This window comes from Acomys russatus, chromosome 15 (assembly GCF_903995435.1).
Source record: "Acomys russatus chromosome 15, mAcoRus1.1, whole genome shotgun sequence".
NCBI classification, from domain to species: domain Eukaryota; kingdom Metazoa; phylum Chordata; class Mammalia; order Rodentia; family Muridae; genus Acomys; species Acomys russatus.
In genome coordinates this window covers 56,387,388-56,414,451 of record NC_067151.1, presented here as the reverse complement: position 1 = coordinate 56,414,451, position 27,064 = coordinate 56,387,388, and the positions used below count along the sequence as shown (strand labels likewise).

At 41.9% G+C, this 27,064-nt stretch overlaps 1 protein-coding gene across 1 annotated transcript in view; it reads right to left on the bottom strand.

Annotated features, from left to right (window-relative positions):
- The window catches only part of Dchs2 (dachsous cadherin-related 2), a 69,857-nt gene that overhangs the window by 25,342 nt on the left and 17,451 nt on the right, over positions 1-27,064 (bottom strand). Inside the window, exons 7-10 of the mRNA XM_051157361.1 lie at positions 20,530-20,664; positions 19,880-20,089; positions 14,209-15,066; positions 2,968-3,081 (exon numbers count right to left, since the gene is read on the bottom strand). Coding sequence (XP_051013318.1) covers positions 2,968-3,081; positions 14,209-15,066; positions 19,880-20,089; positions 20,530-20,664 — 1,317 coding nt within the window. The remainder of the gene's footprint in view (positions 1-2,967; positions 3,082-14,208; positions 15,067-19,879; positions 20,090-20,529; positions 20,665-27,064) is intronic.

Sequence of the window (27,064 nt, the reverse complement as noted above, 5' to 3'; positions counted from 1 at the left end):
TTTTATTTTAGCAAGAAAAAAGTATGAAGGTCTTAGGCTAGCTGAACCAAGAAGACAACAGGGCATGTGCCATTCATTGCCATCCCTCCTTGACGTAGAATGTTTTAGACATTGTAAGAACGTGTGGACCTCTATTATAAAGTCATAGAAGAGAACACCACCTGATTTTTAAAAAATTTTTTATTATTAATTTATTCTTGTTACATCTCAATGGTTATCCCATCCCTTGTGTCCTCCCATTCTTCCCTCCTTCCCCTTTTCCCCTTATTCCCCTCCCCTATGACTGTTCCTGAGGGGGATTACCTCCCCCTGTATATCACTTATATCTGCATACTAGCCCAAGGGGCATGTCCCACGAAAGCCTTCACTTACCAGGAAACTGGGATGGGGGGGAGGGGAGAAGGACATCCTATTGGGACTCTAGATGAGAGAAGCATGGGAGAATGGCAAAGTAGAAGGATCCAGAGGGTTCTAGAAACCTACAAGTAGAACATTATGATAGGCAGATTTGGGCCCAGGGGTCCCGCTCAAACTAAGGCACCAGCCAAGGACAATACAGGTGGTAAACTTTAAACCCCTACCCAGATCTAGCCAATGGTCAGAACATTCTCCACACTTGAGTGGAGAGTGGGATATGACTTTCTCATGTACTCTGGTGCCTCACATTTGACCATGTCCCCTGGAGGGGGAGACCTGGTGGCACTCAGAGGAAGGACAGCAGGTCACAACCTGATTTTTGATGCTTCAATCGAGCTAAAAGATAACATTGGGTAGGGATTCAAACAGAGTGGGCTAATAAACGTAAGTCAATGACCCGGTGCCCGGTACCAGCCTCAGGCTGATGATCTCCTGAGGTGAAGGAAGAGAAACCCAAGGTACACACACTCATTTCCTTGACTTAACCACTCTACAGTGTATACAAATATCTAGACCACAACATAGGAAGGAGGAAACCAGGGAGTAAAGGAAGAAGGAGACTGAGCAGAAGAGGAAGGGGCCCAGAGTGGCTTCCTGATCCAGTAAAGCTTCTTAGTGGCGGTGTAGTTGCTTTTGTTTGTTTGTTTTTATTTTTGTTTTAAGACAGGGCCTCTCTACATAGCCTGGCTATCTTGAAACTCACTATGTAAGACCAGCCTGCCTTCAGACTCACAGAGATCCTCCTGCCTCTGCCTCTTGAGCGCTCGGATTCCTAATGTGACCCATCACACCTGGCCTCCAGTAAGGTCTCAGTTCTAGAGAAAGATGACAAATGAATTGGGCTTTATAATTTCCACTGTCTAGTAAGAAATTACATGCACTTTATCATACCATCTTACACAGATTTTTAAAATATTTTAAGGTAGGTTTCAATATGCCTAATTGCTTTGTCAAAAATATATATCTCTATGGGTAAGCTCTTCGATCCAATGATAGGTAGAGTTCATTCTTGTTTAATAAAGGAATTTGGGGAATTGGGAAGGCTGTGCCTGGATCTCATCAGAAAGATATAGAAGTGTCTGCCTAGCCTCCGGAAATAGGCAAGCCTTACTATATTCTTCCTGGGTTTTTTTTTTAAATAACATGTTTACTGTCAGTTTTTCTCCCATATGCTCACACTCTGGGACCACGAGGAACTTAAGGTGTGATGATGTTTGCTGCACTATGGATGAAGTGATGAAGGCACCCAACACATCTCAGGAAGAGCACTGACTGAAGGCTGGGTGGACCAACAACCACAACACAACTCTGGATGAGATGGCATTTACTCAGATTCACTCATTTCTCCCCATGGGCACATAACATAGATCAAATAAAACAGCTGAGCTCTGCAGTCATGGGGAAATTATTAAAGATATTCTTGTTGAGGTTTGACAATGAGGCAGTTGATGAGTCTCAGTCTATGCTTGTATGATGAGTTTGGAGCTCAATTCCTGCATAATAATAGTCTAACCAAAGCCAAGTTTAACACACACCCTATTTGTGAGTAGTTTCTGTACCAGCACCGAAAACTTCCCATGAGTCTCGAGTTTCCCAGTTGAGATGAGTAAGGAATTAGAGGCCCTTCCAGCGAAAACTCCCCAAGGCCAGACTGTGTTTCCTTTAAATCAAATTCAGTCGTGATGATCTTCCTAACTTTATCTTTCAATTTCCCAAACAGGTGAATAAACTGTAAACTATAAAGAAAAGCCAATGCATCTTCAAAAACTCAAAAAGGCAGAATGGACACTGACTGTTCTGGAAACAGCAAGAACATAATTTTCACTGCCTCTACACACATCAACAAACACACAGCTTTGGACTGCCCACAAGTTCTCACGGGCTGCCACACAACAGTTCTTACTTATTTTACAATTGCTTATCTCTACCAATTTCACACGTGTAGTTTTTAATTTATCCGTTCACAATTTCATATGCATATGCATATATATGGGATATTTCAGAATTACTTATCAGATAGCAGAATATATTTCTCCTATCACATTCATCTATTGTACCCTTCCTACTCTCTTCAACCCCTGCTGAGCCCCTGATTCCTAACAAGTTTCCCTCCTACTCTTATTAATTTTGAGACTCGCTGTGTTTTTAATTAGGGCTGATTGCATGAACATGGGTGAGGATGGTTGCCCAGAGCAGAGGCAACTTACCAGTGGCTACACCACTAAGGAACAACTCCCCCTCCCACAGCCTCCCTGCACAGCTCCCTGTGCAGCAGTGAGGCATCAGGGACCCCATCTCCACCCATGACGGACTGCTGACAGACACGGTGGGTGTTGTGCGGGTCTTGTCAACATGCCACAACTGTTGAGAGCTCATGAGTGCCACAACCAAGCCATGTCTAGAAGACAGAGTTCCTCTTCCCTCTTCCCTGTCCTTTGGCTCCTGTGCCCTTTTCTGCCCTGTGTCTTTCAAATGTTTCAGAATTACTTATTAAGCAGTTCCAGTCAAGTAAACATAAAATAAAGACATCATAAGGCCGAGAGGGATTACCTGAGTTAGAATCCAGGGAAAACACTCCATCTTCATTTCCACTGAAAACCGAGTATTTAATGGAGTCTGGAATTGAGGCAGGAGAAAAAGCCTGTACAGTCATAACAGAAGTACCTGTAAAATTAAGATTAAAGAAAAAGACCATTAGAAAATTTATGGAAGTATAAGAAAAAACACTGAGAATTATCTGTCTTTTTTTTTTTTTCATCTGCAACACATTCCAGCCTGGGCAACAGCATCCACTATGACTGGTTTTCCCCCATATGCTCCTCCTATGGTCCCTGCAGCTTATCCTGATCCCTAGCCCAGCTCTCCTCATGGCAATGCACGTGGCTCACCATCATCACACAGAGAAGAAAATGCTATGATGTGAGGTGCACGAAGACCCCCTCTGTCACCTGGAAGAGGTGAAGAGGAACAAGGTACAAATCTCAGGGACACCGTGGTGAACCTATGTCATCAGCGTGGTGTTCCGGCTGCTGGTCAAAACTGTCTTCAACTATGTCTTCTATCTGCTCTAGCCCAGCAAGACCATGGTGTGGCTGGTCCAGTGTGAGCCTTACCCCTGCCTCATTACAGTGGACTGCTTCGTGTCCCACGCCCATCTGTCTTATTTTTTAATGCAGGATCTATCCAGTGAACCCCCAAGACTCCTCATTTGCACCCCTAAGCATTGACACAGGGTATCGTGTAGTGTTCTGCTTTCCGCTTGGGTACTAGACACTCGTGCTTGCACGGGACCCGCCAGGAGACATGTAGCTAGATCCTAAATATATTTTAAACTCTTTTATTTATAAATCCACAGTACTGGGCATCTTTTGTTCAGGCATACGTTTCAAAAACAAGGCATGCTGTTCTAGGTATCAAAACTTAATTTTTTAAAATAAGTGCTTAAAATATATGGAAACAGGGAAGGAAAACAGAAAAGGCACTGGAGTTTCCTCAGGTGGGACAAATGCGGGTCTCTACCTGTGGGACACAAAAATCCAGTAGCATAGGCCTAAGGGACACAGCTTGAAACCACATTGATAGCAGTAAAAATAAAAAGGATGAAGAAATTAGGGTAAATTGATTTTTCACCTAGACTTTTAGAAGCTTTTCACGGAGGGTTGGAGACTCGCTGACAAGCCTGAGATAATCCATTGAACTCACATTTGGAAGGGAAGAACTGACCCCAGAAAGTTGTCCTCTGACCTCCACACAAGTGCTATGCAGGCATGTGTGCCAATAAACATACACACACACACACACACACACACACACACACAATACACACACATGGATGCACGCATTAACAGACAGACAGACAGACACATATGCATACATTAACAGACACACACACACATTAACAGACAGACAGACACACACGCCCTTGCATGTATGTCCCTCTCCCTAGCCTAGCCCTCATTAAAATAAATAAATGTAAAATTTTTTTTCTGAAAAGAATTAAAAAAAAAAAAACAAACAAACAAAAAGTCTGAGAGCAGACAGAATTCCCACCATCTCAGGGCTTACCACTCAAATAGTATCTATTTCTATAAATACCAAAGACCATGAGGCAGTTAGTAAAGTCAAAACTTCAGTGAGAACACACTTGGAAAAACGGCAACAGTCTGGTAAAATCCAGATAGAACAGATGGCTCTCTTTTTGTGGATGTGTTGGGGGAAAAGGATGTCCTGGGAAACTGAACGGGGCTTCACACACGCAAGGCAAAGCACTCTGTGAACGCTGAGCTCCGGCTTTTTGCCTGCTTGTTTTCTTCTTAAGACAAGGTATCACTAAGTTACCCAGCCTGACCCTGAACCCTCTGTAGCTCTGTAGGTCTTGTGACTCTTTTGCCTCAGGGTTCCTGCCGGCTGGGATTCACGGGCCTGTGCCACCAGGCCAGACGGAATGACTCTCAGTAGAAATGTTACACTTGACAGAAACCCTGACGACGTTTAAAACTGCATCTGGATTTCCAGATGACTGTCCTTTCCAAACCACTTACAAAGTTATTTAGCAACAAATAGAATAATGGTGGGAGAATTGGGTCACTACAAGTGTTGCGAATGCTTCTATTACACCATAAACTAGTGGTTCTTGTACCACACATCACGAGGTGTGTGGCTCCTGTAAAGATGCCTTCTATAAGCTGATGCGAATGGGATGCATTTTTCATTACATATATATATGTGGGTGTGCAGAGACGTGTGTATATGCATGTACACACACACATGCACATACACATGCACACACACACACACACACAGAGAGAGAGAGAGAGAGAGAGAGAGAGTGAGAGAGAGAGAGAGAGAGAGAGAGAGAGAGAGAGAGAGAGAGAGAGAGAGAGAGAGAGAGAGAGAGAGAGAGAGAGAGAGTTTGCTGAGCAAGCTTCATCCATGGTGCCAACCACAGTTCTCTGCTTCCTTATCCAGCTTACTTCTAAAAACACGAGAATTTTTTTCCTGCAAACCTATTGCCACATATTCAGAAGCAGAGAAGTCAGAAGACAAGCAACTCTTCAGGCAAGATGTACAATCCTTGCTGACAGCCTTTTCTTCTCTCTGGGTAGGGATGCTTTTCCATGTTCAATTATGAAAGAAAATGAGGACATTTCTCGTATGTGAAAGAACAGTGATGAGTACAGAACTGGAAAATATCACTATGGTCTCTCTTGCGTACAGGGAAAGAAATCTTATTTCGTTGCAAATCTAATGTTTATAATGTCAAATGGAATTGTAACCCAGAAAATTTTCATTCAACAAAAAACACTTCAAACTAAAGGCTAAAGTCTGCAGAGTCACAAATGTTTACGTATTTTCTTTCTCTGACAAAGTTTAAGTTTGAAATATCCCTAACAACAAGGAAATAAGTAAAAGGCCAGTATCTTTTATTGATAATTTCTATTTCTTATTTTCAACGGCTTGAGCGTGGTCTTCCTCCTGACCTCTGCTGCCTCTGTGGAGAAGTCTGCTTGGTCTGAGAACCCAACTGGTGGACTGAGTACAGTTTGGCTTCCTGTATCTTTATTCCTACAAAGAAACACCTAGTCATCTCAACATGGCCACTGCAATCCATACAGCAATTATTCTTCATCCTTAAAAACTGGCACTACGGTATATGTGTAAGTCTCTTTCACACTGGCTGGGAAGTTCCACTCCTAGGGGGAAGGAAGCCCTTGTTACGTCATTAAATGAGATGTTTACTATTACCTAATGCAGCTCAATAAAAAATTCCACCATGCAGGGCTGAGGAAGATGGTCCTGTGATGGAGAATATTTACAGCTCATGCAGAGGACCAGGGTCTGATTGCCAGCACTCATATGGGAGCTTAAAACTGTAACTACCGTTCCAGGGGATCTGTCACCCTCTTCTGGTCTCCATGGGCATACACTGTACATACATACAGGCAAAGCACTCATAATCATAAAATAAAAATAAAAAATAGTTAGCATGGATGAGGGAGGGGCTACTGAGGAAGCGCCACCCCTGACTTAGGAGCTATTAACAGGTAATGACTGCTGGGGGTGGGGAGTCACTTATCTCTAGAGTGGGTGACCATTCTACAATGATAACCTCATGCCCATGTGGATATAAGCAGCACTAACTGGACTCAATGGGCGAAAAGTAATCATGATAATAATAGAAATTAAAATTTAAAAAGGCATACAATTAGGAGGGTCCTAGGGAGAAAATGGACAGAGAAGTGAGGATACGCTGTATACCTGTATGAAATTTTCAAATAATAACTAAAAATTATTTTAAAGGGAATGAAATAATCATAAATTAAGGTCAATAAGATCTTTAACTTCTGTGGCTGAAACACCGATGGGGGCTGGCATGAATTCACAGATATGAACACTGTCTCGAGGTATGTGCTTTTTGAGAGACCTTACCCTTGCCTAAGACTTTTCTTCTATCTTCCACGAAATTACCTTAAATCAGAGATGAGGTAAGAAATTCTAGGTTGAAAATGGCTACCTAGGACCTGGAGTACACAGAGGAGGCCTGCACAAACCGTTGCACCAGCCAAGAATAACACATGCAGTTAACTTAGGCCCCTGTTCAGATCTAGCCAACGGACAGCTTATTCTCCATGGTTGTGGGGACAGCGGGAACTACCTCTGCCATGAACTCTGGTGCCCCCGATTTGACCCCTTCTCCTTGGTGGGGAGGCCCAGCACACAGAGGAAGGGGAAGCAGGCTATCTGGATGAGACCTGATAGGCTGTGGTCATATGGTCGGGGAGAAGGTCCCCTTCTGTCAGAGGTCTAGGGGAGGGGAATAGGGCAAAAGAGGGAGGGACAGTAGGAATGGGAAGACACAAAAGATGAGATAGCAATAGGGATGTAATCGGAATAAATTAAAAATTTAAAAAATGGCTACTTAGACAGTCCTCATTCCTATGAAATTCATCTCAAATGCAAGACTGGTCCAAAGTAATGGAGTAGGAATGAAAGAAAATATTTGTTTCTTTCCCTTCTTTGTCATAAACATTCCAAAGTCTCCAGTGACATAGTGCTGCCTACTCTTGTTTATGGGGTAATTTATTTCCTTGGAAAGTACAATTCTTATCTAGTTTATACAGAAAATGAACCAGATGGCAGAGCTTTAAAAAAAAAAACTGCAAACACTTCACAATGGTCACACAGCCATTATGTAATAACTCCTTGCTCTCGTTAGAACTTAAACCCTGCTAACTTTATAAACTTTGTGTCGAGATTTAAGACAGAGGGGAAATAGCCACAATAACAACCGAAGTGATGACTGGTATCCTCCTACAGCTTAATTTAATCCTTGCAGCATCCTTGTGAGGAAGTCATTACTGCTTCCACTTTATGGAAAGAGAATTCAGTCCTCATGAGCTGTGGAGCCATGACAGGCTCACCCTCCCTGCCTCAATAATGCGTGTCACATTTCCACACCCTGCCCAGCTGATGGAGAACAGCAGCTCACTGGATCTCCTGCCAAAGTGCTGGAAGACAGTTTGCTCCTCCAAAATATCAAGATCTAAGCAGTTTACTTATTTTACAATATTAAGTATATTTTGCTAGTCAGATTGCCCCCGCGTGTCATCATGTTTCAATATTATTCTAAGTTTTCCAAAGTCTGAGTACTTAACTTTTAGCCAGGGTATCACAATAATTCATAATGTCAATTTTCCACCCCAGGGCAATTCATAGAAATGCATGAAGTTCTAAACAGCCCACACTGAGGACAACGGTCGCTGATTCATCCTCATTGGGATACCCACAGTGTGAGAAGGGAAACAGAAGCTGGGGAAAAGCTGGCTTCTAGAAGCCTGGCTTCGACACTTAGTGGGTTTAACCATTTTTAATAACTGAGTGGTTTGCTCTTAGCTTCGGAGAAGACTCAGAGCTTCCTGGGAAGTCTTAGAAGCTGCCCCTTTGTATTGTGAAGAGTAGGGGTAGGGTAAAAAATGCTCTATTCCAGAGAGAGAGACAGACAGAGAGAGAGAGACAGAGAGAGAGACCGAAAGAGAGAGAGAGAGAGAGAGATAGACAGACAGACAGACAGGGGTGAAGTGCATTGGAGATTCGTAAAGGCAGTGATACAATAGCAGAGAAGTGTGGAGAAACTGAAGGGTGGTCTGGGAAAGGACCTAAGAAGCACAGAGATCTGGCTGCACTGGCCCTCTGCATGGAGAGAGCAAGTAGAAGCTTGATCAAAGTGGCCAGGCGAAGAGACCAGCAGCGCTACTCACAGGCCGGCCCACAATCATTGTCAGCCTCAAACCAGGCAAGGGTTCTAGAGACTTCTCTGGCCAGAGAGGAATTCCATTTTGTCTCCATGGCTCAGAAAGTAATGCCCAGGGCCATTTTGAGAGAGATCCTATTGTCTCAACTGAGCCACCACACAGACCTAAGAACCAGGAGCAACCACCTGGCAGAGCCTGATAAGAGACGGCTCTGGGGAGTCCTAGAGAATGGGAGGATCGCATAGGGGCAAACAGAGAGGGGTAGCTCGTAGGAGGCTCAGGCAGGGAAATGGTCAGGGAGGGAGTAGTAGCAGGCCCCACTACCTGGAAGTAAAGCCTGGAGTTTGGTAGCCCTGAGCCTGGAGTCACCAGGCAGACTAACCTCTGGCCCATCTACCCACCGCTCCCAACTGTAGAGTCAAAAGGAATGCTTGCCATCCTGGCCTGCATCCCCCAACAGTGATAAATGCTTATTGGATTGTTGAAGGGATGGGGGACAGGCCTGCCTATATAAGCCCCAATATACTTAGAAGACACCCCTCAACTTAAATACTAGCCACCCCAGAATGGACAAGCTGGAGACACTCTGAAGAATGGAAGAACCCATAGACTACACAACAGTGTGACAAGCAGAGGCCCCTTATCCACAAAGAAAGGAGGCTGTACCAGTAATTAAAACAGCTTGGTACTGGCACAGCAACAGGCTGGTTGATCAGTGGAATCGAATCGAAGACCCAGATATGGATCCACACACATGGTCACTTGATTTTTGACAAAGAAGCCAAATCTATTCAATGAAAAAGGATAGCATCTTCAACAAATGGTGCTGGTCTAACCGGATGTCTACATGTAAAAACATGCAATTGGACTCATATTTGTTACCATGCACAAAACTCAAATCCAAGTGGATCAAAGACCTCAACATAAAACCAGAGACACTAAGTCAGCTAGAAGAAAAAGTGGGGAAGAGCCTAGAACACATTGGTACAGGAGACAACTTCCTGAACAGAACACCAACAGCCCAGGCCTTAAGATCAACAATGAATAAATAGGACCTCATGAGGCTGAGAAGCTTCTGTAAGGCAGGAGACACTCAACAGAACAAAGTGACAACCTACAGACTGGGAAAAGATCTTCACCAACCCTACATCTGACAAAGGTCTAATATCCAAAATATATAAAGAACTCAAGAAATTAAACACCACCAAACCAAATAACTCAATTGAGAAATGGGGCTCGGAACTAAACAGAGAATTCTCAACAGAAGAATATCAAATGGCTGAGAAACACTTAAAGAAATGCTCAGCCTCCTTAGTCATCAGGGAAATGCAAATCAAAACAACTCTGAGATTCCATCTTACACTCATCAGAATGGCTAAGATCAAAAATTCAAGTGACACCACATGCTGGCAAGGATATGGAGAAAGAGGAACACTCCTTTGTTGCTGGTGGGAATGCAAACTAGTACAGCCACTTTGGAAATCTATCTGGTGCTATCTCAGAAAACTGGGAATAGGGCTTCCTCAAGACCCAGCTATTCCACTCCTTGGAATATACCCAGAAGATGCTCCAGCACACAACAAGAAAATTTGCTCAACCATGTTCATAGCAGTCTTGTTCATAATACCCAGAACATGGAAACAGCCTAAGTGTCCCTCAGTAGAAGAGTGGATAAAAAAAATGTGGTACATTTACATCATGGAATACTACTCAGCTATTAAAAACAAGGAATTCCCGAAATTTGTGGACAAATGGATTGAACTAGAAATGATCATAATGAGTGAGTTAACCCAGAAGCAGAGTCAAATGGTATATTCTCACGTATATCTGGACACTAGCCCAAGGGGCATGTCCCATGAAAATTGTCACTTACCAGGAAAGTGGGACAGGAGGGAGGACATCTTATTGGGATTCTAGGTGAGAGAAGCATGGGAGAATGGGGAAATAGAAGGATCCAGAGGGTCCTAGAAACCTACAAGAAGAACATTATGATGGGTAGATTTGGGCCCAGGGGTCCTGCTCAAACTATGGCACCAGCCAAGGACAATACAGCAGTAAACCTTGAACCTCTACTCAGATCTAGCCAATGGACAGGACATTCTCCATAGTTGAGTGGAGAGTGGGGTCTGACTTTCACACAAACTCTGGTGCCCCATATTTGACCATGTCCCCTGGATGGGGAAGCCTGGTGGCACTCAGAGGAAGGATAGCAGGCTACCGAGAAGAGACTTGATACCCTATGAGCATACATAGAGGGAGGAAGTCCCCCCCAGTCACAGTCATACGGGAGGAGAGTAAGGGGAAAATGGGAGGGAGGGAGGAATGGGAGGATACAAAGGATGGGATAACAATTGAGATGTAATATGAATAAATTAATAAAAAATATTTTTAAAACCTCAAAAAAAAAAAAAAAAGGAGGCTGTTAAAGTTGAGACCACTCTGAATGACGCCAGACACTTGTACAGTATGAGGTCAGCACCAGCAAAAACCACAGGAAAGACAAAAAACTACTCCTAATGTGACCAACTTTCCTACCAGAACCCACCTGCCGCACTTTAAAAACATCCATAAAGAAGCCACACCAACACACTGTCTTAGGAAACTAAGTCTGAATACCCTGGATATGCTTGCACACTTGTGTTTGCTACTCAATACAATACAACAGCCAAGCTGTGGAACTAGCCTAGACACGCATTAACAGATGAGTGGATGGGTAAAAGGAAATGCGGATCATATATACAATGAAATCCTATTCAATTGTGAACAAGGGTATTAATTTTGCCCTTTTGCAGGAAGACAAAAGGGATGGGGCTGTCCGTTCTTAGAGAAATAAACCAGACTCAGAAAAACAAACAGCATGTATCCTCTGATAAGTGAAATCCATATAGAAGTGACATGTGTGATGGTTGTTTTTGTGTCTGTAGTGAGGGCTTCCCCCTTTGTGGTAATATTCTTTCTCTCCAGGGACCAAGAATCCAGGGAGCGAACTACAGGCTGAAGCCGCTAAAGCCATGAGCTACAGTTTTTCCACACTGTTTATGCCATATATTTTATAACAAGGACAGAAAAGAAAGATCATATAGATGTTAAGCTTGAAATTGTTAGTAGATGAACTCAGTGTTAATGCTGGCGGCTTTAGAATCCTCAACAACTACAAATTTTAAACAAACATGAACGCGTTGTAACTCACTTGTTTTAACTTTAACTTTCTTAAAGGAGCATACAACTATTAAAAGCATCTTGGGGGCTGGCTGTAGAGTTGGCTCAGTGTGCTAAGAGTTGTTATTCTAGAGGACCCAGGTTCAATTCCCAAGACCCACATGGCAGTTGCAAGGGATGAAATGCCCTCGTTGGCCTCTGAGAGCACCAGGCACACAAGCTGTGCACATAAACACATGCAGACAAAACAGCCAAAAAATATAATAAAAGCAGCTTAATGTGAGGACAATTTACAATAACACCAAAAACAATGCACTCAAGATGTCAAGTATCTTTTACTGATAGGGTGTTTGAGGGACCTACAGGAATTTAAATTTCTCTAGTGCTTTGCTTGTTTGTTTGTTTGTTTGTTTGTTTGAATACAAAGTTTTAAATTTTAGGTACATTTGGAGAGCACAAAAAAATTATTCTGGAAGCTATAAAACAGCATTTAATAACATTAATGTCATTGTAATATTGATGGATTGCATGCAGTATGTTAAGCCTTGTTAAATACAAAACGAACAGAAAACAATAAATAAGAATACCTCTTCCCTTGTGTTTGATATCTCCCAGCAGTCTGTATTAAATTCTTGCTCCAGGAAAAGCCACGGCCGCTTGAAAATGTCCGTCATGCTTTATGCACACTGCCCTTGCTTAGCAGAGAACCTCGGAAGCCCTCCCCGGCTGCTTACCTGCTATGATCACATTCAACAGCTTTCCAACTGCAGTCAGTTCTTTCTTCTTTTCCCTTTCCAGTTATATCTGTGGCTTTTGCTCCACCTCTTAGCCAGCACTGTATACCCTTCTATGTCTAATGTATTCTTCAAGGACAGCCCTGTCCACAGCTCACTTCACCTGGCTACATTTGTGTGTGTGGTTTTTTTTTTTTTTTTTTTTTTTTTTTTTTTTTTTTTTTTTTTTTTATGGTTTTGGATTTGGTCTTTCAAGACAGGGTTTCTCTGTGTAACCTTGGCTGTCCTGGACTCGTTTTGTAGACCAGGCTGGCCTCAAATTCATAAGCTATCCATCTGCCTCTGCCTCTGCCTCTGCCTCTCAGAATGCTGGGATTACAGGTGTGCATCACTGCGCCGGCACACCTGGCTACTTTCAGATGCCACATGCCTGCGTTGCCTGCGTTAGTATTCTAACTAACTTTCCTGAAAGTTATGATTTCATAAGTGCATTGTTAGAATAGTAAGTTCTGTCTTACTATTCTGCCTGAATATGTCTGTATTTATCTTAATCTGTATTTAAGTAGGCTCAACATACTGCATGCAATCCATCAATATTAGAATGATATTAATGTTATTAAATGCCATTTTATAGCTTCCAGAATGATTTTTTCTGCTCTCCAAATGTACCTAAAATTTAAAACTTTGTATACAAACAAACAAACAAAGCACTAGAGAAGTTTAAATTCCTGTAGGTCCCTCAAACACCCTATCAGTAAAAGATACTTGACATCTTGAGTGCATTATTTTTGGTGTTATTGTAAATTGTCATCACAGTAAGCTGCTTTTCTCATATTTTGTGCTGTTTTGTCTGCATGTATTTATGTGTACAGCTTGTGTGCCTGGTGCTCTCAGGCACTTACAAATGGCTGTCTTTACAATAAAAATCATCAAATCTAATTCCACATATTAAAAATAAAAACTAAAACTATAATCTTATAAGGAGTTAGTAAAAGATGGAACTAGGAAGATAAAGACTTCTCCCTCGTTTATCATTTCACTTTTAAAACTGAATCTTAAGCAAGAAGGCTCAACTTCAGAACAGAGGTTTAGTCTTTGTTATGTTTTTACCCTGACATTTTATTTCAGACCATGGCAATATTAGCTATGCCTAGATTTCAGATGTGGATGTTCCCTAGTGGTCTAATGCATTAAAAGCTTGGTGAAAAACCAAGGTGGTGGTACTACGTGGAAATGGTGGCCCTTTCAGAAGGCAGACCGGTGGGAGGCTGTTAGGTCCCTGGGGAACGTGCCTGCAAAAATGACTGTTTTCCCAGTCTGCCTTCCCACACTGCTTCCTGGTTAGTGAAGGGAACGATCTGCTCTGCCATGCTTTCACCCCCACGTGAATCTGCCCCCACAGAGACCCAAAGCAGGGGGGCCGCTTGGCTTTACCTGGGACTTCTAGAAGAATGAAGTAAAAGAAAAGTCTTGTGGTTATAAGCTGGTTGGTCCAGGCAATCACATTGATTATAACTTTCCAATATCAAGAATTGGCTAGGCTCACACATTTACAAGGGAATCTGCAACGGCAATCTTCCACAGTCTGTATTAAAGCGCTTTGCCCAGGTTGGTGCAATACACAAGAACCCTGAGGGTGTGCTCACCTGGCTCACAGTTTTCAGTCACGAATCCTGTATAGAGACGGCGGCTGAAGGAAAGCATTGCGTCTTCTCCTTCCATGTGAACAACCAAGAGGCCCTTGGTTGACCTTGCTGGAACCCCTTGATCTGTGGCCCTTAACTGCACCCAAAAAGGAAAATACTCTGAAGACAGATTCTGCTGAAGTTTAACTTCTCCTGTATATTCATCAATAGAAAACACTGACTGGGTGTCTGCAAAACTGAAAGTAACAGTTCCATTGGGGCCTGCATCTGGGTCACTGGCTCTCAGATGAACAATGGTCTGGTTTAGGGACAGCTGCGGGGATATGAAAATGTCAACTGGGTTCTCTTCCCAAACAGGATTATTGTCATTAACATCAGTGACTGACAGGAGTATAGTTAGCACGCTGCTTTTTGCACCATGGGCGCTGCAGTCTCTGGCCACTGCCTGGAATGTGTAGTGAGAGCTGGCTTCTCGATCAAGGGCACGGCTAGTTCTCAGCGTCCCCGATACGTGACCAACAGTGAATGCCCCAGAAGTTTCCTCTAGAAGAAAATATTCCACCTTCCCGTTGAGGCCCTCATCTCTGTCCACAGCAGACAGCACCAGGACCACAGTGCCCACATCAGCATCTTCTCTCACAGAGGACTCGTAATGAAGCATAGGAAAGGAAGGGCTGTGGTCATTGTCATCCAAAACCCTAACGTGCAACTGCATCACAGAGCTTCGAGGTGGGGCCCCCAAGTCTGAGCACAGGACAGTGAGGGTGAAGTTGTTGATCTGCTCGCGGTCCAAAGCACGAGTTGTTGAGAGGTCTCCTGAGGTTGCATGAATAGCAAAGTATTCATCGGTGTTTCCACCTGTCACAGAAAGCGAATTGAAAATCTATTTTAAATGGGAAAGTAATAACTCCCTGATAGCTAATATATTTTTTAGTTTAATAGTTGAAAATATTTATTTCCTGAATATTGTATTTTAGCACTTTCTTAAGTACTGAAAGCAAATGAGCATGGCAAATACTGTAACTTCTCAATATGCATCTTAGAACCTTTGCAACAATCTGATATTTTGTGTGTGCACATAAAACATTTTGTATTGATATACTTTCCATAATATTTAGAGAGGTATTTTATGGCAAATAAAACAAGATTCATGGATAAAAACAAGATACAATGCTCATTTGGTTTTGTTGGCTTGTTTGCTTGCCATCAATCAAATATTAACATGTGGGGCACTAGAAGATGGCTCAGTGGTTAAGGGGACTCGCTGCTCTTCCAGAGGTTCTGAGTACAGTTCCCAGTCTTTACATGATAGCTCACAATCATCTCTAACTCCGGCTCCATGTGAGCCAATGTCCTTTTCTGGCCTCCATAGGCACTGCATACAGTGGTACACATACATACATGCAAGTAAACACACATACTCATGAAATAAATAAATCTTTAGAAACACTCTTAAGAGAGTGAATTATAATGACTTTCCAAAATGCTATGGGCTGTTGAGTTTATTTCAGTTGTATGCCACTGCTATGTTTATCTCTTCTGTAATCCCCTGGCACTGCCTGTGTGAATCCTAACACATCCGAGTCGATTGCACATCTGCCCAGTTCTCCCATGACATCATCAAGGCTATTTCATCTCTGTCTCTTTCAAAGAAATGTGTTCTTTGCTATCTTCCATGGAACCAACTCTAATAAAAGTCATAATTGAACATAAAGACAACATGTCTCAAAGTCATCTGGGTAGATTCCTGAAATTAAAAAACGGTTCAAAGACTCAATGGCCATATTCCGGAATGAGTAGTGGGATCAAAGTGCCAGGCTCAATGGCACGGGGCCTGACTAGTTTGTAAGCAGTTAAAACACATGGGATCAAAGTGTTCAGAGAGAATAATCACAGTAGCTAGTGTGGGGGCTCTGCCTTTCTATTTGTAAGATACAGTTACTCTATGTCCGACTAAGGGATGACCACATTGTGTGATATCTGAGATCAGGAAATTAACTTGCTTCCTTGGTGAACATAAAGAGAGGCCCTGCTACATGCTGACTATGAGCTCCTATGGTATACTATAAATGTTCTTGATATTGGAACTATGAGAAAGAGTTAGCCATGTGATCTAGCTCCCAAGACCTTACAATCTAGAAAGGGCAGGTTGGAACTCAGATGTTAGGGTGTGCTCTGAAGACTCTTATTCAAGTGGCCTGGATTCCATGGTGGACAGCCCCGTTAGCATGGCCTCAAAATGTTATTGGAAACCACAACACCTAAATCCACCCTCAAACGAGAAGAAAGACTACACAGTTCGGAGATGGTGTTCTGCATAAAGCAAAGACTATGATCCCAGGAATATGAACCCTTAGGAGCTGAAAGGTCTTGAAGCAATTAAAAAAAAAAAACACTCTGGCTTCCCTGGGAGACTGCATATAGCAGACAAGGACTGGGCTGACACAAGGGAAGACAGGGATTTGGGAGGAAAGCAGGTCAGACCTCAGATGGCTTATACTTCATTGAAGAACCCGAAGGGGAGACCTGGGAGGGTTTTAGGCAGAGCCAGGAGTCAGGTTTCTGTTTTAAGAGGAAGACTGAGGAATCAAGATAAGAGTTTATGAGAACATGTAGGCATTCGAAGGTGGAAAAGCAAGATGCGGGAAGGAAATGATCATGACTTAGCTCAGGTAAATTCTGTGGTTTTGATGGTTTTGATGTTGAATAGATCTCCAATGCCCAGGTGTTAAAAACTTTGAGTTCACCCAGAAGCAAAAAGAGACAAACGGTATATACTCACTTATATCAAAACACTAGTCCAAGGGATACGTACCATGAAAATCTTTACTTACCAAGAAAGTGGGTCAGAGGAGAGGATATCCTATTGAGACTTTAGGCAAGAGTAGCACGGAAGAAAGAGGAAATAGTAGGACCCACAGGGTCCCGGAAACCTACAAGAAGAACTTTATGACAGGCAGATCTGGATCCTGGGGTCCTCCTCAAACTAAGGCACCAGCCAAGGAGAATATAGGCAGTAAGCTTTGAACCCCAACCAAGACCTAGCCGACGAACATGATATTCTCCACCGTTGAGTGGAGAGTGAGATCTGACTCTCACACAAACTCTGGTGCCCCTTTTCTGACCACGTCCCCCGGATGGGGAGACCTGGTGGCACTCAGAGGAAGGATAGCTAGTTACCAAGAAGACACTTGATATTCTGAGAGCATATATAGGGGGAGGAGGTCTCCCTCAATCACAGACATAGGGGAGGGAAGAAGGGGAGAAATGGGAGGGAGGGAAGAATGGGAGGAAACAGGGGAAGGGCTAACAATCGAGATGTAATATGAATAAATTAATAAAAAAAAAAACCTTGTCTCCAAGGTGGTGCAGTTACAAGACATTAGTGCCTTTGGGACATGGGGCCTAGTGAATCTGTAGGTTATGGATATACCCTTGAAGCAGTTGGTGGAAGCCTTCATTTTCTACCCCTGTGTCCTGGCTCACAAACGTAAGCAGGCTTAGTCTAGTTTGCCATATGTAGCCACCATATTGTTCCACGACAGACCTAAAGCAATGGTTCAATCTCCCATGACGTGAAAACTCTGAAAACAGAGCCCAAATATCCTTTATCCCTTTGCCAGTTACTTAGCTCATGGATTATGTTATTGTTACAAAATACAAATGACTAAATGAAAAAAAAAAAGAATGATGTTTAGATCCATCATTGCTAAAATAATGTTTGATTATGTCCAGGGTTACATAATGTGGAACTTCCCAAGGAGTAGCTGTAAACAGATAGCTTTAAGGCAGTTCCCAGATGCACAGCTTTTTTTACCGTACTGCTAAAATTGTTTTGCCTGGGAATTCATCTAGTATACTGATTATGTTTTTGTCAACTTGACACAAAACCAGGGTCATCTGGGAAGAGGGAACCTCGTGAATGAGGTGCCTCCATTAGTTTAGCCTCTATGTAAGTCTGTGGGGGTTATTTTCCTGATTAACTACTGACATGGAAGGGGCCAGTTCTCTGTGGGCAGTGTCACCCATAGGCAGGTGTCCTGAGTTATAGAGGAAAGGGAGATGATTATAAGGCATGAGGAACAGGCCAGCAAGCAGCATTCCTCCACAGCCTCTGAGTATTGTCTGCCTCCAGGTTCATGATCTGAACTCCTGGCCTGACTTCTCTTCATGATAGACTATAAGCTCTAAAATGAAATAAACCCTTTTCTCCTCAAGTTGTTTTTGGCCATGGTGTTTGTTACAGCAACAGAGATAAAAAAAAAAAAAAAAACAAAAAAAACAAAAAAAACAAAAAAACAAAAACAAAAACAAAAACAAAAACAAAACAAAAAACAAAAAAAGGACACCTAGTTTGTATCATAAATAAAGATTTACTCTGCCATATTCATCTTTATTATCACCCTTCTCCCAAATAAAAATAAATGACTGAAAAGTAAAGAGGTCATTACCACCTAGTACTGTTGATTAGCTCCTCCCATTGCTGTTCAATGACTGGCTTCAATGTCTGAAGAACACATCCTACTTCATACAGAAAGGGTCTTTGCTATTAACCAAATTGCAAATTCTGCTCACCTTCCTGTGGTGCATAAATCACAGCCGAAGCTGTGATTCAGTTTGGGGAATATACAACTCAGAAAACATTCAAGAGCTAACGTTACTTCTAGCAAGCAACTGCCCACCCTGCTTTCAGGATGTACACATGGGGCTGATTAAGCACAGCTCGGTGGCAGAGCATGCATCCAATGTCTCTGAGTCCTGAATTCTGAACACCAATGTTTGCACCAAGGAAGAAATCTGAAAATACAGACAGCTACTTTTAGACCTTGTGTCTGTAAGAAAGAAAATTGGCAGGAGGCCTGCTGCTACTCTCTCAGTACACGGCACCAGACTGTGTATATGCCCAGCTGATGAAGAGGCTGGGGCAGGCGCATCCTTGGGTACAAGATTTCAAGACTAACCAGGGCAACATTATGAGACTTTGAGGAGAAAGGAAGGAAGGAAGGAGGGAAGGAAGGAAGGAAGGAAAGGAGGGAAGGAAGGAAGGAAGGAAGTCACACATAAACTTGAAAACAGGAATACCTCAATTATATTAAGAGAATTATTTTCAACACAATTTCAAATTTTTTAAATCAACTATTAGTGAAACATCAAGCAGTATCTTTGATGTTTTAATCTTTAAATAATCAACTCAACCTAAAATGACTTTCAAACTTAGATTTTAAAGTCTCTTCCACTTCAATGTATGTGGATACTAAATTGCAGAAAACATAGCGACAATAATTGGTATATGAATAAAAATCTACTTCATTACAGTAAATTATGACAGGATATAGAAGGAATTAGTAACTCAGAATATAAAGAACAAAATAAGTGATTATATAAAGGAACAAAAATTGGGGAAAGCCATTTATTTTATCCATATTTGCCCTAGTGTTGGCTTAGAACCAAATTCAGAAAAGCTTTCAAGACCACAACCTTAGAGAACTTGAAGAACATTGGTCCAGGTTGGCTTTGGGCAGAGGCAGAAGCCCCAGGGTTAGGGCATCAGCCATTCTCACTGGGTGTGGATTTTGTAGGAAAACACAACAGACATCAACACATTAGACTCACCAGACCATCTGCATCACTGGCCAATACAAAGAGAGAATGCTGGCTTTCCAGTACTCACCTGCTATGTGATAGGTGACAGCTCCGTTGTTGCCAGCATCCATATCAAAAGCCAGCACAGTATAGACAACTCCCGGATCTTGGTTTTCCAGGATTTCAATATCATGGCTGAGGACAATAAGCTGTGGGTCATGGTCATTTTCATCTTCAATGGTGCAGGTGATGGCCGCAGTGCTGGACAATGAAGGGACACCACCATCTCGCACAAGCACTGTCATGGAACACAAAGGATGGGCGTGTGGCTGTAAATACATACCTAAGACATATTGTTCTGGTTACACTGAATGAGACTGGACTAACTGGGCATGCTTGGGTTAATAATATTTCATTTAAAGACAACTTACAGAAGTCTTAGATTTCAGGATGGAGAATGGCTCAGCAGTTAAGAGAAATGGCTCTTTTTCCAAAAGCCTGGAGTTCAGATCCAGCAACCCACATTAGGAAGCTCACAATCACCTGTAACTCCAATTTATGAGGATCAGACAGCCTTTCCTGGCCTCCTTGGGTACAGCATACACACAATGCATATACAGACAAGCATGTATATTTTTAAATAAATTTTAAAACCTTTAAAGAAATGCTAAATCTCACCAATAGTCCTTCTGCATCCTTTGATATTGCAGAGTCGGGTAAGGGGGTCAGGTTTCTTACCTTGAAGTGTGAAGATTTCTTGAGTTTCTCGGTCAAATGTGACAGCTGTCACCACCTCTCCTGTGTCGGGATTGATCTCAAACAATCCAAAGGCAGGCCCTGGCATGATTTCAAACTGCAGCTTGGAATTGACCCCTTGAGGAAAAAAAAAAAAAAAATAAAGAAAAACTTAGCAATTCTCTCCTTGGATAATTGGACCATTTGCTTATGAACATATCAGGCTGTGGATGAGAATGGCAGGATTATTAAAAAGTGTTCTGATTAAAGTAGAAAACAATATCTCTGTCTGTTCTTCTGGAACGAAGGCTTCATGAGCTGAAATGCCTGGTTTTCAAAAGCCTTATGAGACTTACCCACAGTGAATGCTTAGGATTTTTTCCTTCCCATAAAGTTTTTCTTAGGGGCGAGCAACTCTACAGCGTAGTCCTAATTACTCTTCCTAACACCCCTGATTGTGATTTAATGACATAATTGTAAACTTGCAGGGCAGATGACAATTTTTGTAGATTATCCTCTATTTAGAAAGTCTGTGCTCAGCTATAGGACTCTTGTTTATTCTTGACCTCAGGAGGCAGGCCCACAGAGTTACTTGTGTGGTTATCCTTGTGTTGGTTTGTGTTTAACCTAGAAGTTGGGTCTCCTATCTGGAGTGAGATGTGCCATACCGCATTGTTATGCATTTTGGAAATAATTCCTCCCATTTTTGTGGCTGTAAGTAGTTACTTGCTTACTCCTCCTCACACCCTTGTAATTGTCCAGAACAAACAAGAGAATAAGAAAATAGGAGAGACATCGAGATGGCTTAGTCTAATCCCATTATTTTAGTGAGCAAGTTGGAAGCCTGTGTCTGCAGATATTTAGTGCAATCCTCCTCATGGCGTCTAATGAAAGGTGTATGTGTGCCCAGCTGCTTCTGTGTGCGCATGGCACTTTCTGATATCAGGCCTCAGGACCTGCATCCCCGTGACTTCATTCTCATGGCCCTTGAAAGCACCCCTCCCCAATGGCTTTCTTTCCCTATGCAGTCCAATCTGAGTATCACTCTACCCAACTTGCTTCTTCCCCATGCCTTGTGACTTTTGGCTGAAGAATCACAGCAGAGCTTTTGTCTACTCTCCTTTGTTACTCATCAGACATTGACATGAAGAGAAGGTTCCAACAGCACAGGCTAAAGCCACAGAAAGGTCACCGTCATCTGCAATTGTCCTCAGTCACAGCTCTTCTAGAAGGCCTCCCACCAAACACATCCTGGCTGTCTCCCTCCCACAGACTCCTCTGTATTTCTCAGAAAAAAAGGATGTATTGATAAAGAGTTCCCCCCATCATGCAAATCTATGTGTAATTCCACCTCTATCTGCCCATCTTAATGGCAGAAGCCTTTCTTCAACTGTGCTGGCTTGGAATTATTTCTGAAGCTTTTAGACTTCCTTCAATACTTCTTTTTCAACTATAAGAATTGTCTCTCAATATTGCCAAATTTCCTTAAGGATTCTGTCCATTCTCTGGAACAAATTTCAAACCATTGTCCCTGCCAGCGATTCTTTCTACTACGAGCAATGATATTCTGATTATAAAACCTAGAAGCTATCTTTAGCTCTAATCTTCCCTACAGTGTTATCAATTTCTGACTGATATCCAGAAGAGAAAAAAGAAGGAAGGAACAAAAGAGGAGTAGAAAAAGAAAGCAAGTTATCCAGTTGTTTGCTTGTTTGGGTGCTAGGAATGGAACCCCTGGTCTCACACACGCTGGGAAGGCCATCTATAATTGAGATAAAACCTTTCATTGTTTCCCTATGTCCTATTATTCTCCTTGTTTTCCAGAGTGAGATGAAAATGGCTTATTCTGACCATAGTTTAATTGGCATCTTACTCTAACAGATAAAAGTAGAGCTGAGTACAGGTTCATCTACTTCTTCCCTAATCAATGGCTCCAGGTGACACCATGGACCCTTACTGAACTCCAAGTATTTACCTCGTTCTTCCTTTCATCCCTCTCTTTCTCCATCTCTTCTTCCATTCCTCCCTCCCTTTCCTTCCTTCCTCCCTCCCTCCCTTTCCTTCCTTCCATTCCTCCCTCCCTTTCCTTCCTCCCTCCCTCCCTCCCTTTCCTTCCTTCCTTCCTCCCTCCCTCCCTTTCCTTCCTTCCTTCCTCCCTCCCTTTCCTTCCTTCCTTCCTTCCTTCCTTCTTCCCTCCCTTTCCTTCCTTCCTTCCTTCCTCCCTTTCCTTCTTTCCTTCCTTCCTCCCTCCCTTTCCTTCCTTCCTTCTTTCCTCTTCCTTTCTTTCTCCTCTCATTGCTTCCTTCCTGGGTTCAATTATTCATGCACATTTACTGAATGTTAGACCTGGAAAGATATTGTTAAAACAACTGTCTTGGTCCCTGGAGCTCCTTTTTTTTTTTTTTTTTTTGTGGCATAGACAATTAAAAGGTTATAGAGAGTAATGGGGAAAACTTCAGGAGGGAGTAGATTCAGAGAAGACGCATCAAAGACAGTGTTTCATTCAGTAAGCATGCAGCATTCTAAGGCAACAGGCAGGTGATAAAAAAAAATATAGAAGGCTACAAAGTCTCCCTCCGTAGTAGCTGATAGTACAGCACTCAGTGAAGACAAGTAGGCATGCAAGCACAGTTCTACATGACATAGCACGGCATGAGTGGCTAAGCAGAGATGCCTTCTGCAAGACCATGCAGAGGAACAGGTGTTAAGCAGTAAGAAGAAAGAAAGAGTGGATGCACTAAAACTAAAACTCACACACTTCAGCAACGTCTATAAAGCCCCTCATGATGTGGACCATGCTTATCCCTCCACCTGGTCCCATAGACCATGTCCTTGCTTTGGTTCTGCTGTCCTTTGTGGCAAGTCTTTGAAGAAGATCCTTGAGGAAGTCAGTGGGCAAAGGAGGCCTACAGTCATAGACTCTAGTGCCATAAGCCAGAGCATGGAAGCATAGATTTAGGCTTGCAACGAGTAGTTTGCATACTGCCTTTTAAAGGGTGATGGAAGAGCAAACAGGAGATGGCAATTCCAGAAGCTGCAAGCAAAATGAAACTTAGCAAATTCAGAGGGCAGAAAGGAAGCAAATAGGGTCCTTGAATAGAGTGCCAAATGTCTTGTCACAGGAGAGAGAGAATAGCATTAAGTCATCATTTTTATGACAGCACAGATAACCTAAAACTTGCATTGGACTATGATGATGTGATCATCAAAGGACTCAAACTGGTTAGAGAACCAAATGTCTTACAGGTTACAGAAAGCAAATTACAAATAGAAGTCTTAAACTTGGTATCTTAGCTCATAGAAGATCACAAATCTACTGGGAGAGCCCCAAGATAAATCTACTTGAAGACTGGATTTACAGTGAATGACAGATGCACAGCAGAGAAGGGGGGGATGCAAAAGCCCACTAAAACCCATAGCCAGAGTCTGCAGTATGGCAGGAAACTAGATGGAAACCTAAGTTGTAGATGGAAATCAATTCATATTGACACACATCTGGGGAATATATATAATATAACCAATTTTAACTACACAAGAAAGACTTATGTCTTAAAGTGACTATAACATTGGCTTGTGAAGACTTACTGACATTTTGTGTCTACTAGGACTAATGCATATTATTTTATTTTGCGTCTAGGAAAACCATGTTTCATACCTTCAATTGTGACTCAATGCCCACATCCTCAAACATTTCTGAAGCCAAAAGAGAACGGGCAGCGCTGCTTTTTTTCAGGGGGGGGGAGCAGTGAACAAATAAGTAAATGAATACATTTCAAAGATTAAAGACAACCTAAAACCATGTATGATTCATGAGCTTTATTTTATTAAATCATGAAGTCTAAAACATTGATTGAGCGCCTACATTGTATTTCTCACTACCATAAAAATCTGGGCTAAAAGAAAATAAAATATAGTGGATCCAAGTTTATAGTGTAGAAGGGAGATAGATAGTCAGCAAATACAATGAAATTGGTCAGAGTTTAGACCGAAATTTTAAGAAAGCTCATCTCAGAGTGAGTGAATCATGATTGGTCCTTATTCACTTCCAGTCTTCCTATAAATGCATTTGTAGTTGGAATCCATATACTGTGAGAGAGAAAACCTACATAGTGTAGGCCAACCAAATGCTAACAAGAAGCCAGCAGAACAATAGTAAGAGATTAGCAGAAGTAGACAAAGCCTATCATTAGCATGTCACTGTGGTTCCTCCAGCAGTGGCCTCAGATTGAGAGCGTCAAGATTGTACACTCCCAGTGGCCTAAGTCTCCTCTAAATTCTTCTATTAGAACATGGTGGAAACGAAACTTTCTTGAATCAGGAAAACAATGAATAAGACGGGATGGTGCCTGAATCCTACAGCTCTCTTCATGGACCTCTGATTTGGGCTGAACCTAAACCCAGCAAGGGCTGTTGGTAAAGATTCAGAAGGCAGACTGATGAGCAACTGCATCAGAGTCCAGATGAGCAACTGACGATGTTTGCATCAGCAGATGGCCAAAGAAAACACATCTTCATAAAGAAAGTGATGCTGTGCTTGCCTGGCAGGAGAGAGATGCCATCATCAAGAAACTGACATTACAAACTCAATAGCCAGCTCTGTCTGCTACTGAGAGATGTTACTGCAAAATGCCATATATGGAGATCTTCAGTATCTAGGAATGGAGATGAAGCTCAAGATGGGCAAAAACTCTGGTTTCGTGCCCAGATAATAATAATAATAATAATAATAATAATAATAATAATAATAATAATAATAATAGTACTTTAGTTTAATGTCCACATGTAAGTCTTCTCTTGGAAGGTGTACATAAATGGCTCTTATGAGGAGAGTCTTGGTAGTACTCCAAAGGCTGAGAAGCAGGGAGAAGGAATCCCCACTGAACGTCCTCCCTTCATTCTAAAACATCTTTCCTCCCACAGTTTGCATATCTAATGTTAGATGCACATTAGGAATACTGATGTCAGAATTAGAGTCAATGAAATACTGAGCTTGCCCCTGACTCCAAGAGTGTGCTTGAAGGGTACAACAAAAGTATCTCACACACAGAGAAAGCCCTGTCCCAAAATCAGATGTAGCTTATTCAAGACAACACTGGGTACAAAGGACATTTGCATGGCATAAAAAATACCCTCTTACTGACCAGTGAACTCTTTTGTTAAAGTGTTATGTCTTACCACTACTGAGCAAGTACCATAACTCCAAAGCCATCTGCCCCATGACGTGCCTCTTCCTCCAGGGAGCCAGAGGCAGCCACAGCCATCTTTGCACACTAACAATGGAGCTCTTGTTGGGGGACCAAATGCTTGGAAATTTTAATACCTCAGTTAAAATCTGGTAGTTGTTTTTTTTCCTTTTAATACAAGAAAAAAAGTCCTGCTAGATTTAGAGTGAGTCACACAATATAAACATTCAAATCCCTTTGGACATTGAATGCCAAACAACACCGAGTGCTGACATTTCAAAAATCTGCATTCTAGAATGCCAGAACACATATGCTTAGCTCTCTGGTATTAAGTAACACTATAGTATTTTTTAATGCATACTATAAAGTAAGCCATTCATAAATTCCAACCTGATGCCAGTTATGTTAAAATCTTGAGCACGTCATTTAATTCTTATGCATAATCCTGTTTCATTGTTTTAACCAGTTCAGTGCAGAAAAAAAAATCCAGGGGAAATATATTCAAACACACACACACACACACACACACACACACATACACACATTCACATGCATTTACAAAAACACCTGATTAACAGATCTAGCTTCATTAAAAACATAGTAAACACAGTATTCGTACGAAATTCTAAAAAAAAAAAAAAAAAAAACCTAAAATTTTAATCAATTTGTTAAAAAAAAAAAAAAGAAAGACTTTCAGTAATACAAACCATCTTCAAGTCATGTAAAAGTGATGAAATTTGGGATGATGTTAATTTGTGTTTCAAATATCCATAAATGTTAAGCCACAAAAACTAACTCTGCATCTAAATTTTTCATTATACTTTTTATCTCTACAATGATAAGGTTTCAACTCAAATATAATCAATAGGTCACAAAAGAAAGTAACATTAACACTAGGCAACTTCTCAGAGGGGGGAAAAGGGTAGAATGATTTAATTATGGCAATGTCTTTTTAATAGGGAAAAAGAAATTGAGAGAAATTCTCCTCTCCCTTTTCAAACATGAAAGATAGATAGATAGATAGATAGATAGATACATACATACATACATACATACATACATACATACATACATGCGTACATACGTTTCTTCAGTAGAACCCCATATAGAAAATAAAGTTAACAAATTAAGGCCAGGGGAAGAAACGATTGCGTGCAGCCTAGCTACACATTAGTGTGGACTCAACCTACGCAGTCCACTTTGAGAAGTGGTTCCTGAGTACCATGGAGGCCCAGGCTGCTGTTTCCATCATGAACCTTGGACCAGAGCATCACTAAACCAGTCCACTGTGAAATACACAGTGTGAGTGTGTGTGTATGTTCCATGGGACCACTGTGAAATGCACAGCGTGTGTT